This window comes from Rhopalosiphum padi, chromosome 3 (genome assembly GCF_020882245.1).
Source record: "Rhopalosiphum padi isolate XX-2018 chromosome 3, ASM2088224v1, whole genome shotgun sequence".
NCBI classification, from domain to species: Eukaryota; Metazoa; Arthropoda; class Insecta; order Hemiptera; family Aphididae; genus Rhopalosiphum; species Rhopalosiphum padi.
The window spans coordinates 39,611,913-39,626,106 of record NC_083599.1 but is presented as its reverse complement, the minus strand read 5'-3'; the positions used below and the strand labels follow the sequence as shown (position 1 = coordinate 39,626,106).

The following is a 14,194-nucleotide window of genomic DNA, read 5'->3' as shown; positions in this document are numbered from 1 at the left end:
AATTATAATTTGTATATTTACTGTACAACATAATTTTCAATATCATATTAATTTATTTATTATAATTTACAAATATAAGAAGTTATCATTTTAAAATACTTTTTAGAAATACTTTTTTTTCAATAAGTTTGACTTGATTATTTTGATTATTATTGAGTGACTTAAATTTTCTACTTTTATTATTTTGTAGTCTTTCTAGTCCTTTGTTTTATGATATTTATAGTATTTTTTTAAATATATTGCTTGTATTATAAAAATATTTTATTACAAAGCAAAATACATAGAAAAATAAAATGGTTTATAAATGGGAAAGTATTCAGTTATTTTAAACTTTACTTCTTAATTAGTAAAATATTAAAAATTGTAAATTTTTCATATATAGTTATACAATTTTCAATTGTAATCATTATAATTAGTTATTACTAAGGTTTTAGTATTATTAAGCTTATAATTTTATATACAAAATACAACACATCTAAATAATTTAGCTTGAAATAATACATAATATTATGTTAAGTGTATACAATAGTATATAAAATTTATTTTAGATAAATAGAATCGTACTTTTGAATATACAATGTATAACTTAGTCAGAAGTCGACATATTACATCATGTATCTTTAAGTTAAATGTTAATTTAGATATATTCATGTACATAATTTAATTTTGCTCGTATAACGACACGTCTTGTCATGAGTAAGTTTGGCGTATTTCTACGTTTCAATATAATAATATAATAATACATTATGTTTTTGAATAATAAGTAATCATATTTAAATATTGACAGATGAATCAACCATAAGTTCATAAAATTGGTATTTAATATACCAGTTTAAAATTTAAAAATACGGTTTATACTACAATTTAGTTAGTTATTAATATATATATATATATTAATTATTAGAGTTATTTACATAATGACTTTACTTAGTTACAATATACAATCTATTTAACAAATTTAAGATAAAAATATTGATTCATATTTAAAATAATTTGAATGGTTATTGTGTTATATAAGTGTAATAGTAATTAGTAATATTGTGTTTATTTCATAAAACTTTCAATCATATTTTTAATTTAATATGTCTATAAATATATACACACGAGATTATTGTATTTTACGATTTTAAGTTTAAATTGTTAAATAATTATTTAAACTGAAAAATACATTAACATTTTATACTTGTTAGAAAATTAAAATTCAGATCACAACCTTAAAAGTGAAACACAATTTTTACAAATATAAAAATTCAAATAATAAAGGCACATTTTTGTTCCTAAACTTTGGAGCAACTAGAATTAATTTCATAAAAAAATATTATGTTCCATAAATGATACATAATATTGAAAGAATATTAGACTCCAATGAATTATATTTTTCCAAACCAAGAACTTTGAGGTTAGGGATCATAAAATTAAAATACTTTTAATTCGTCTATAACATGTAATTGCTTACGTATTTCTTATAGGCATAGTATTTTAAATTTCACCGTTGAGAGTAGTTATGAATTTAAATATGCAATTTCAAAATTTTTTTTGCTTTTTAAGCAATTTAAAAATAATAATATTATAATATAAATGCTAATATATTCTATACTGGTTTTCTGTTTTTTGATATATTATAATAGAAGTGTTTTAGTGAAAAATTATTATTTTATTAATTTAAGAATTACGTAATTAATTTGAACTTCAAACATTATAAATGGTAGTATTTATATGAAATGTATTTCTTTTTAATTTGTTCGTCATTATTATATTATACGATTTCTGAAAACACAACATGATTCTACAATTGTCTCTGAGTTTCAATGTACAAACCCATAATTGCAGATACTTGCAAAATATTGTAAATTTTAAGAAAAACAACGACCTTTACAAAATACGTTTATATACTAGAGTAACGTCTAGTAACTAGACATACTATTATAGGTTTAATGTTGTAAATTGTAATATTTTCACGGATGAAGATGCAGCACATCTGAATAGTTAATAACACATTAATATTATACGAGCATTTTGAAAGCAACGGAACTGTTGAAAATTATCTAAAATTCAAAAATAAATTATCATAGTACTTAAGTGTAAAATATATTGTTATACTTATTAAGGTTATCAATAATAATAAAAATAATTTAAATCTCAAATTACTTGTAAATATTATGATTACCTAAATAAGTTTTTAATGTAGTCATCTTGCTAGTATAAACATGATGGTTATACTGTTATAGAGGACTCGTTATTTAATCGAAACTACAAGTTACCTATATAAAATTGCGTAAATCTAAATGCAAATATAATATAAACAAAGTAGCATGTTACTGTATAGTTTCCTCTTATGGATATCGTATTATACCGTACAAGAAGACGATAAAACAACGTTTTTGTTCAACACCTACCTATACTTATTCGTCTCCATACAATTGGATCAAAAATGGGTTGAAATAAAATGTAGAGTTATTATTATAATTATTAACATAACTACCAATAAACTCAACAGAGGAAATGTTCATCTATGATCGTAGATATGACGTAAAACATTAAATATAATATAATTATTATGAAAATGAAAGTATATAATATCGAATATATAAATATAAATATTATAATATTAAATATAATATGTATTATAGCGATCACACAATATTATGTTACCTATTATAAACAATTTGTTTTTAATTTTATTGAAATTTAATAAAAAAATATAAATATTTTAATTATGAAAATCTACAAGTCTAATTTTTTTTAAACCACGTTTGATACGGATCGCAGCTAAATTTGTAAAACTTTCTATGCCTCAGATGTCCATGCGATCATGTCTATTGTCGAGATCTTTATAATACACCACCTAACTTTTCTCGTACAAGCGCATTAGGCACAGACTATACGAAGTTTACTTTAATGTTACCTATTATAATTATGGTAGGCATTTGTACTCGTATTTATATGTAATAATTATTATTACGCTGGTTTTGGCGCAGAGAATAAATAATATTAAAAAAAAATTTCAAAAAACAGACAAGTCATATTTAATTGACGGCAATGAGTACGAATGTACGATAAGTGGGTACAGTATATTATTTCAATCATACGTATATGGAAAATTAAGATTTTCGAATAATAAAAATTAAGTATAATTTGTATATCCAGACAAGTAATAGTAAAAATTGAGCGTGTGCTGCAACTAATGAATATTGCAGGGTATACGAGCACGCATATAATCGTGAACAGATAATATAATACGTTGTATTTTGCTATTATGCACCGGTATATGGTCCGTATGTGCCTATTTAATAATATTATAGTAAACTAGAAAAAAACAAAACAAACAAAATAATATAAAAAGAAAAAAATCGAACTGTGTCGCGTTAATTTGTATTACTATTATAATAATATGTACTTATTATACCTATACGTACTAATACTATTTAACTACGCCCATACGCGACTGTGCAGTTTTACAACGTTTAACATCAATGTTTTCCATCATGTTACCCACTTGACGAACATCGAGGTCCGACAAGGTTATTCACTCGGGGGGTACCCCTATATTATGATGTACATGATATAATATTATATTTGAAAAACATAATTTTTATACACACTGTGTATATTTTTTTTCCACGACAAGTGTACACGTCGCCGCCCGCTGAAATTTTGCTCTTTAAATACGAACGCAGGTCCGGGGCAGACAGGTAGTCGTTGGACATCAACAGTTGTGGAGTCTACGCATCATCACTGCAAGTCGACATTTTCGGTGAGTATAATATTATGTAATATATTAAAATATATTGTGGCCTACGCTGGTTGTAGTTGTCAGTAGGTACTTAGGCACCATACGTATTATAATAATATGTACAATAGTGTTATGCAATTATTATAGTTTGGATAGTTTTTTATTTCCGTCGCAGGAATACACACACACACACACACACACACACACACACACATACACAATATATATATACGATACGATATATCTCGAATAATTAGGAAATCGCTATTGTAGGTCGGGCGTTATAGATATTACGTGTTATGTGTTGAAAAAAAAAACAACAAAAAATCAAAACAATAAGGGCAAAAACCGTAACATTTAGAACATCGGCATATAAGCAAATACTATATTATTATATAGTATTATACAACGGTAGACGTCAAAAACCTTAACAATTGAAACGTATTTCGGTGAATAGAAAAAATTTGCTTGGCCAGCGTTATAAAATAAAAGGAGCTGATTATTATTTTTACTATTACTATTTTGTTTTTATATATGTAAATATTTGAGACGTAAAATCCTGTTGGAACGATTCCGATTAACAGACTAATGACTATCGACGTGTCGAACGTAAATATAACGTGTACGAATTTTTGAAAATTCATAATAGTTCTTTGTACGAGTGAATCACTCAAACTGGTATATGTGTGTGTGTATGTATACATATATGATATAGTAATACGCAACTACTCTATATAACATATATAATTAGTATTAACAATTCAATTGTATACAATACATAATATACATATTATGTACAATATCGAGATATCCTAAAGACTCATTTGGGGGAAGGGAATAACAAAATAGTCAACACACGAAAATAATTCATGGTCAATTTATTTTCATTGATTAAAACACATTATTGGTGCGCGTCAGCACCTAAAAAACGGAATACCGGAAACAAGATTCATCAAAAACCATCGACTTTTACCATCAGACGCATTGTTTTGTCTTGATAATATTAATATTGTAATTTTTCAAGTAATCAAAATGTTTAAACAGACGCGTCCCAGAAAGAAATATTAATGACGGTTTTGGAGAAAATTACAATATATATAAATATATATACATCATATAATATGTACAATTTAAACGTGCAATTGAAAGTATAGTAGACTAAATTAGTATATTTTAATTAATCGTTCCATCAGCCGTAATAATATCAGCTAGGAACTCCAACTGTAACATAATCATTATTTATTATGCGCACAATAAAACATACACGAAAATGACGTAAAATGTATAATATATAATATGATTGTAGTGATTAAGCAACGATTATAAATTATTTTAATTATTGGTTTTATTTTCCAGATCATTTATTCATTGAACCGGAAGTCGATATACAGAATTATAATGAGTGGATCCTTGACAATTTTTGGTAACTTTTATCTGTACATTTTATAAAATATAATTTATTATATCAAATAATATACTAAATAACTAATGTATATTATAGATATATTATAAATATATTACCATACAAGTAAGATTTATGCAATAATAAACGAAACGATAAAATGATAATAAAATGTATAAATAGGTATACATCTAGTTCGCAACTATGTTGCAGATATTTTGACAAAGTATAATATGGTACCTACTTACATGATTTAAAAAAAAAATTTAAAATACTTATCTAACTTAATCAAATAATTAGTTATATGATTCAATAAAATTATTAATTTTATATACGATTATCACAAGTTCAATCATAGATAATTTCTACGACTTAATAAATGTAAAACTATTTTAGACGATAGAAGTATTATAAATGCATATCCATTTATAATTTTATGCCCAATATACAGCATTATAATAGTGAATTAGGTTACCTTTAACCTAATATTTTACAATAAAATTAATGTAAATCTGTATCATTAAATTAATTTTTAATGTTAAGTATAAGATACGACAGAAACCACAGAAACTATAAACATTAAAATGTACACGTGGTAATATTATATGAATTCAATTAATTTTATTATTAATCTCAGATTCGTAAGAGTTTAATAAATATATTTATTTTTAACAACTATTGTTGACTAACGAATTTTTATTATTAGTAATTACGTTTTAAATACCATGCAACATAAATTGCATTAATGCTGAAAGTATCTTTTAATATTGATTTGATGATTATTATATTATTATAATCTTGATAATAAATAATACAAATAAAGAATATTCACACGGGTATATAGTGTACAACTAAAAACTCCTGATATTGCAAAAAATAATTTAAAATTAATATTATATGAATTTGCTTAAATACATATTTTTTTTTTTTTACTGTTTTTTATTTTGTCAGTATCTTTACGTTTATTTAGAGAAAGTACATTTCAACGTAAAAATAAGGGATAATAGTGCTTTAAAATAAAATTATTAGGTAAATTGTTATGCACTAGCTATACTATTTTTATGATAATTATTAATACTGTAACATTTTAATCAAAGGTCATATTATTTATCATTACATTTTTAGTGTAATAAAAATATTGTGTTATGATCGTTCAATATAATCGGGGTTGGGTGTTGAGTAAGGGCTATAATATTTAAGGTAATATTTACATAACACTCGTTAAGTAGATAGTACACAGACAAAATATAATTACGGAAATTTAGATACAGAAAGTTTATTATAATTAACCTCATATAGTTAGTGTCAGAGTAATATTATATACCAAAACGATTTTATTTAACATATTGCATTACAAGTGCAAAATAATAATAAAATATAGAATACCTTGTACCTACCAAATGCGGCTCCAAGGAGACCTAGAGACCACCCCCCAGCCCGTATTCAAATAAAATTGTATATTGTTGTAAAAAAAATTACGAAATTACAAAAATAAAAACATATTATACCATTAATTATTAATATAGATATGTCCAAGTATGTAGTTCAGGGTGTATATTTATTATCTATACTATAAAGTATGAATAAACTATAATAATATAAAATCTACTATATATATATATGTATATATATATATATTTATATCTATAGATATGTATTATTATAAATATTATGACTTAGCCCCTAATTAAGTCTCTGTATCTGTCCCTGATATTAACAAAAAATTACTTAGTAAACTTTAACGTACTATACTATAGATTACAAAATGGATTTCTCAAACGTATTATTTCAAATTTGGTTCGCTTCCAAAGCGATCATATTATTATTATACTCATAAATTGTCTTTAAAATATTGTTTCATATAACATATTATAATTGATTGATTTTATTTACTTATGCTTTATTATACTTGATTTAAAATTCAATAAGGTTAATTAATTAGATTTAAATTTTTTGAAATGTCTTTAATTTTTCTAAAACCTTTCAAAATATATACAATGCTATCGCCCCTTTTCTTTTACCAACGGCTCGGGTATCACTGTAATGTCTTGCGTGAATTATATTGTTTACTATAATGACAAGTCTGCATTATAGAAATTCGTTTACCAACATTGTTTTTAGTAAATATGAAAATATACGAATTAAACATAGTTAGAAATTTAATTTCAAAATGTTTATCAATAAAATGTTGAGAAAAATTATCGCAGGATTTATTTATTTTTATTTCTGAAACTTTAATTTGATGAATACCAAAGATAAGTTTTTTAATTTTTAATAACACATATATATGACAACTGTCAACTTATCTAAGAGTCATTATAATACCACAAGTTTGCGTATGTAGATTACAATTTCGTATATATATTATAATAATCCACAAAAAAATTGTAATTAAAAAAAAATACGTTCAAATATATTAGGTAATAAGTAATATAAGACAATAAAGAATTACATACAAATAAAATCATACGTGTGTTCATAATTATAGTGGTATCAACAAATTGTTGTCTGAAGGAAAAAAACAACAAAAACTTTTTATAATAATAGTTTACTAGGAAAATTAGCAATTATTTTTATTAGTTAAAATATTTCATCTAAATATGCCTTTCGTTATTTACGTGCAATATTGTGCTGTATATTTTCCTAACATTATATGCTTAATGTTAAACTTCCTATAATTATTGAAATAAGTGTCCATTCTAAAATAAAAACACATAATTATTTTTAATAAACAAACTAACAAGCTATATTAAGAATATGTTCTTATGCATTTATTATTATTAGATTACGCAATACGTATAGACTGTTAAAGTAATAATTAAAATCAATTAATTACATAAAAATAATTAAAGTTTATTTTTCATCACACATTAAGAAAAAAATAAATCACCTATAATCAAACAAGATCTATTCAGATATAGATATATAAAATAAAAAAATACGAGTATATATTATATCATATATTATATACATTATAAGTATCAAAACACACGTGCGTACGTGTGTATGTGATTATATTTATACATTATTAAAAGTTAATGAGGACGTGACCATATAAATCATAATAATATGAATAAAAAGTATTATAAATGTGTTTTAATTTAATGTTTATCAATAGGTAATCTAGCTTAATATAGGTATTTATTATAACGGCTAGCTAGATTAAGGATCAAGCATTCAAGTAAATGGTTTTTAAGTCACAATAAAATTATTATTATTTATATATTAGAATTTTTTTTTTTGGGGGGTTATTAATTACGAGGATTTTCACGCAAACCAAAAAAGAAAGGGGTTTCTACATTCTTCTAGTATTTTGCAACATACTTAAAGTTTTACAAAATTGAAAATCCCTAACAACATTTGTTCCTGATGATTCTCCGAACATCTATAAAAGTATTTCCACATAAATTTTCAAAACGTAATTCATTAGGTAGATAATTATATCTAATAATATAATAATAATAATATTATATTATTATATTATATATTTCATATTCTTGTAACAGTTGTAACACGAATTAACTTAACGATACTGTCTAAAGTTACAATATTATATAATAAAATAATACTTATAATAATGATAACATTATTAATTATTAAATTATTATATTTAATATTTATAAACCTAATCAAATCTGTATTGCTTTCATTTTTACAGGTTTGGTGTGTTTGCAAATATTGCACGTAATGTCAATCAACGAATACCCAGAGAAGAAAGTACAAAATATTTGGTTGACCGACATGGACGATAGACAACCCGCATCCAGGATCGAACGCAGTGATCAGTTCGAAACGGCCAATGATGTCATAATGAAGGACGCAAGTGTGTACCCGAAGATTACCCGCCGTGGGTTCGCCGGAGAGGAATTTTTTTTAAAGGCATCGAAGTCGGTGCCCAGGATTGGTCGTAGGAATAACGATATTCAAGAATCGCCCAAAAGATCGTTGAGTAAAGTGAGTATTATACCTACATACACACGTGAACTCAAAACGATATTGTACATAGTAATTAGTAATCGTTGTGGTTCTATTCTATCTTCTGCCCAATAATTATTAATAAAAATAATAATAATAATATATAGCTCTACGGAATTAAAAACCTAAATTTAATACTTCTATATTACAGTGAAAACTCTTTATAATGAATCTGAAGGGAACAAGAGATTTCTTTCGTTAAAGAGAGTTTTCGTAATAGAGAGGACTTAAAAAAAAAACAAAATTTTTGTTGATAATAAAATGAATATTTTCGACATCGATAATAACGGTATTATTACGATATTAAAAGTAGATAATGAAAGAATGTAATCGATCTTGAAAATTTCGGCATTTTTGCCGATTACTTTTATAGTGTATAATAATGTATAATACGATAACAGGTAAATAATTGTGTTATGAAACATAAAATATTGTTTCGTTATTAAGAGTGACTATACGTTATAGAGATGAATTGACTAATGGTTTATAAAACAAACCAACAATTATTATGCAATATTTACATTATATAGAGTTTTTCGTTGTAAAGAGTTTTCACTGTATTATAATTTACAATACTGTGGACATTTACTGTGGACGTATATTTATGAAAAAAACGTCAGCGACACATAGTTTGAAAGCTGTATTCATTTAAGCCGTATCTTCTATCGCATCAAGACTCGGTTAAAAAATAAATAAGCTACAATTTAATTCACACTAATATACACGCGATTTATATTTAAAGTTTGATTTCTATGCTGAATAAAAAAAGATTATAATTGTTGCAAGTTTTCTATTAACTATATATATATATATATACATACTCTGACGCGTAGAAACAGATAATGTTGCAAATATTGAAATACATATTATTTTGAATTTAATTATTTAACTGATGTTCACCATTTGCCATTTGGTGATGACATTTTTTGTTTATTTCTTAAGACGAAATCGATTTTTTTTTGTTACATTGAATATAACTGTATAAAACTAAATATATTGAGTAACATTTTTATCGCTCAGGACCAAGTGAACATGGTGGAATATTGGCCGTACTTGCAGCCAAACGACATTAACGACATAACCAGGAAACATGACTTCGACTTGCCGTACAACTGCCAACAACTGGACGCCAAATCCATTTTTTTGGTGGATATGTATAACTTCGTGTGCAACGATCAGTTCTATTGTTGTGCGCCAGCGAAACGCACCATAGCCAATTCTCCAAACGCGAATACCTTGTGAAAACGCAAGCACTTATTACCATACTATAATAATGCTAATAATAATATGTAGTCAGTCTTAGATTAATGGGGAATATGTTTTTGTTTAAAATTATAATTATTATTCATATTATTCATCACTTATTTTGAGTGATTTTATTTACAGTTGATTGAAAAATAATCAACTGCCGGTATATTAAAATTGAACGTGTGAAACGCGTGATTATTGTGTTGGTACGTTTTAAAATTAATGTATTAAATGGATTTCTAATAAAAATGTCTTATACTCAATAAAAAATGATATATTAATCTTTAATATCTTTTTTTATATGTGTGTGTTGTTTTCGAAATCGAATTCCAAAATTTTCCATCGATAAAACAAAACCTGATATTTTTCCCATTGAAAAAAAAAAAATAATAAAGAATCGCAACAATGGTATATATAATATAATATTATGATATTATCTCGTTGACACAATAACTTGATTATAATATATGTTAAGAACGTGTGACGGAATAAACTTACATAAACTTCGATAGAGTAAAAGAGAATCAAGAAAATAATATTGAAAATGAATTTTATTTTCCGGAGGGGATTCAGATTTTTTTTAAATTATTTTAACAAAAATATATAATAATTCTTGATAAAATTGTCAACATTTACCTACTGCTAAAATTGATATATTTTTTAAAAGAGTTTCAGGATATGGACTTCTGGATTTCTTTCCCCACAGTTACGGCCTTTGAACTGCAGTATAGGTATATTATTAATAGTTGTGTGAAATGTGTGTGTGTAGAGAACGCAACACTAAATACGTTATTCTTTTATACTGTAATAAATAATAATATTAATATACCAATTTTAAGCCGTTTACTGCAGTTACAGAATAAGACTTTGAATATCGATAACGTCAATAATCGTATGTAAAAAAAAATATTGTGAAAAACGTTGGCGTTAATGACCACAGCGATTAAGCGTGCATCTCCGTTGCTTGCAGCAAAGTTTAATTTTAGGTGCAACACGCTGCAACATCCAATGCATTATTTAATATCTCGGTTTAATCGACAATAAATCGTGATAATAGTTTTATTTTGTTCGATTTTGGCACTTTGAACTGAATAAAAAATGATCGTACGAATTAATCGATAACGTTCAATGTTCAAAAATAAATGAAGAATAACAAATGTATTATTCTAAATAATTACATATTTTCTATAAATTATAAGAGCTTCGATGGTTATTCGTCACACTTGGTAATGAAATTGTATTACCAATTTATTAGAATATGTAATAGGTTCATTACACAGATTTCATCGTCATTTACCGATATCACACGAACGGGTAATTATTTCAAAATGCACTCGTCCCAAACATTACATAAGACTTGTTTATTGACGATTATAAGTCGATATTTATAGAAGAAGATTTTTTATTTTTAATATATAATTTATTGTTTTTACTGTAATAGTTATATAAGCAGATAAAGCTACAATTAAAAAACAATATTATTAAAATAGGTATATTAACTTTTCAATTAATAGTAATAAACATTAATATAAAATAAATTCTTATTTTCAAAATCAATAAGTAAATATTTAAATGCTACTTACTTAGTTATGATTTCAAAATAATAATATAAAAATATACATATACAATATACTCGTACATATATAATAGAATAAATATTTACATTTATTTCTAAATTAGAATTCAGTCGTGTAAGAACATCATTGTAAAACTAAATCATATACACAGTACGACATTCCATTAAAATGGATATTTTTTTATAAGTTCAATGGAATGATCGGATCGACTGCAATTCAAACATTTTGATTTAGTTGTTTAGGTTTAAAAAGTGAAGTTTGATGATTACCCACACGAACGACTGTGGCAGGGTTATTTTCATATATTATTAATTTAATAACCCTAAAATGGGCTTAAAAGTTATTACAATTACAGGTTTTTTTTTAAAGCTATTATATTTATTGATAAGCAAGTCAAAAATGATTTTCTATATAATTCGAAAAAAGTATTAAAAACGTAAAAGTTCATAGTGCTTATTTTAGGATAGGTATTATGTGATTTTTTTTTTAATTTTGAGGAGATGTTTCTTAAATTTAAAATTGGATAGATAATTTTAATTAATGATTAATGATAATACAATTCAAACATTTGCAATTTAAAACATATACAGGTACATTATAATTTTTACAATAACTATTGATACATTATATAATATAATATATTGTGTATACAAGTTGATTCTTTTATCATAAAACACTCATTATTAAAAAAAAAATTATGTTTTTGAAAATATTTTTTTACATAGTTTCAAGTTGTTAAAAAAACAACGTTTTTATTAAAAAATTATATTTTTAAATACTTTTTATCTTTTTATTTTTTTTCTAAGTTTTTTACTTTTTTGAATGACAACATAGAGTTTTAATTTCATATTCCAAAGCAGAATAATTTTCTGAGTATTTTGATACATAAAAATCGAATTTAGGGCGAGTAGTTTATGAGTTATCCGTATTTAAATTTTAGATGCGCGGAGTAAAGTGGTACGGGGATACCCCGCAAAATGTTTGGCCACTACTCCGCTTGTCTAAACTTTAAATACGTTTAACTCCTAAACTACTCGCCCTAAATTCGATTTTTATGTATCAAAATACTCAGAAAATTATTTTGCTTTTGAATATGAAATTAAAACTATGTTGTCATTCAAAAAACTTAAAAAAATATAAGGATAAAAAATATTTAAAAATATAATTTTTTAATAAAAGCGTTGTTTTTTTAACAACTTGAAACTATGTAAAAAGATGTTTTCAAAAACATGAATACTTTTTGAAATAATGAGTGTTTCATGATAAAAGAATCACCCTGTATATCGTATACTATCGAAATTAATATGCCAATATTCCATGAAAAATCATTTATTTTTTCAGGTGTTCAATAACAGGGACTCATGTTTGGTGTTTATTTTTGCATTACGCATTCAACATACTCTAATATTTGTTAAAGGTCATGTGAATAGGTATGTATTATTTTTATACGATATTGCGGTATAAATTAAAATATTTATTATCGAGGCGCATCCACAATTCGATTTTAACGTCCTATAAGGGACGAAAATTTAACAATATATAAGCGACACACGACGAGCGAACCCCGAATAGAGAGAGAAAGCGAGTGAGGTTCTCCTCGCACATACACCCTTATTATTATTATGGTACTAAATGGTATAGCTGTATATACTAAATGGAAACACGTCACGGTCCACGGATGACATAGTGGGTTAATTATAAATACGTGATTTATAAAGCGGCGTTCGGCTTGTAACTTCAGTTATAATAATAATTATCCGCGTGAGAGTGTGTACGAGTTTTTACCCAGCGAAAAAAATTCAAAAGGCGAAGTTGGTGGGACTAACAGATCGACTACAGATTTATTCGGACGAATAATAAAAGATTTCTTAAATGGTCGAAGCTTTTAAAAGATATTTTATAATATTATAATAGATGTATACTGCATAAAGTGTAATAATCTCAACAACGACAAAAATAAAGGCAAGCAAGTGTGCAACGCTCTATTTTAGGTACATTAGGTGTTAAGTGAAATTAGTTGAATTGAGTGAGTTAAATTTATATAATTATGTACGAAAAACGATTCTGAACAGAGACGGTCTGCTGCCGCCTATATCACTTACTATAATATTTCATATGTTTTTCATAACGCTGTTAAAGTAATTTATTTTACTATTAGTATTACAGTAAGTTGATTTAATTTTTGCTGAAAAGGTTTCAATTGTTAATATTTTTAATAATTAATATATATATTCATACCATATTGTATTATTGTTGTTA

General features: G+C 25.0%; 1 protein-coding gene across 1 annotated transcript; it reads left to right on the top strand.

Annotated features, from left to right (window-relative positions):
* The first annotated feature begins 3,603 nt into the window (after positions 1-3,603).
* Positions 3,604-10,646, top strand: LOC132927448 (uncharacterized). Its single transcript, XM_060991983.1, has 4 exons — positions 3,604-3,754; positions 5,090-5,156; positions 8,794-9,089; positions 10,131-10,646. The coding sequence occupies exons 2-4, from the start codon at positions 5,132-5,134 to the stop codon at positions 10,350-10,352; spliced, it is 543 nt and encodes a 180-aa protein (XP_060847966.1). The 5' UTR covers positions 3,604-3,754; positions 5,090-5,131; the 3' UTR covers positions 10,353-10,646.
* Positions 10,647-14,194: the final 3,548 nt, after the last annotated feature.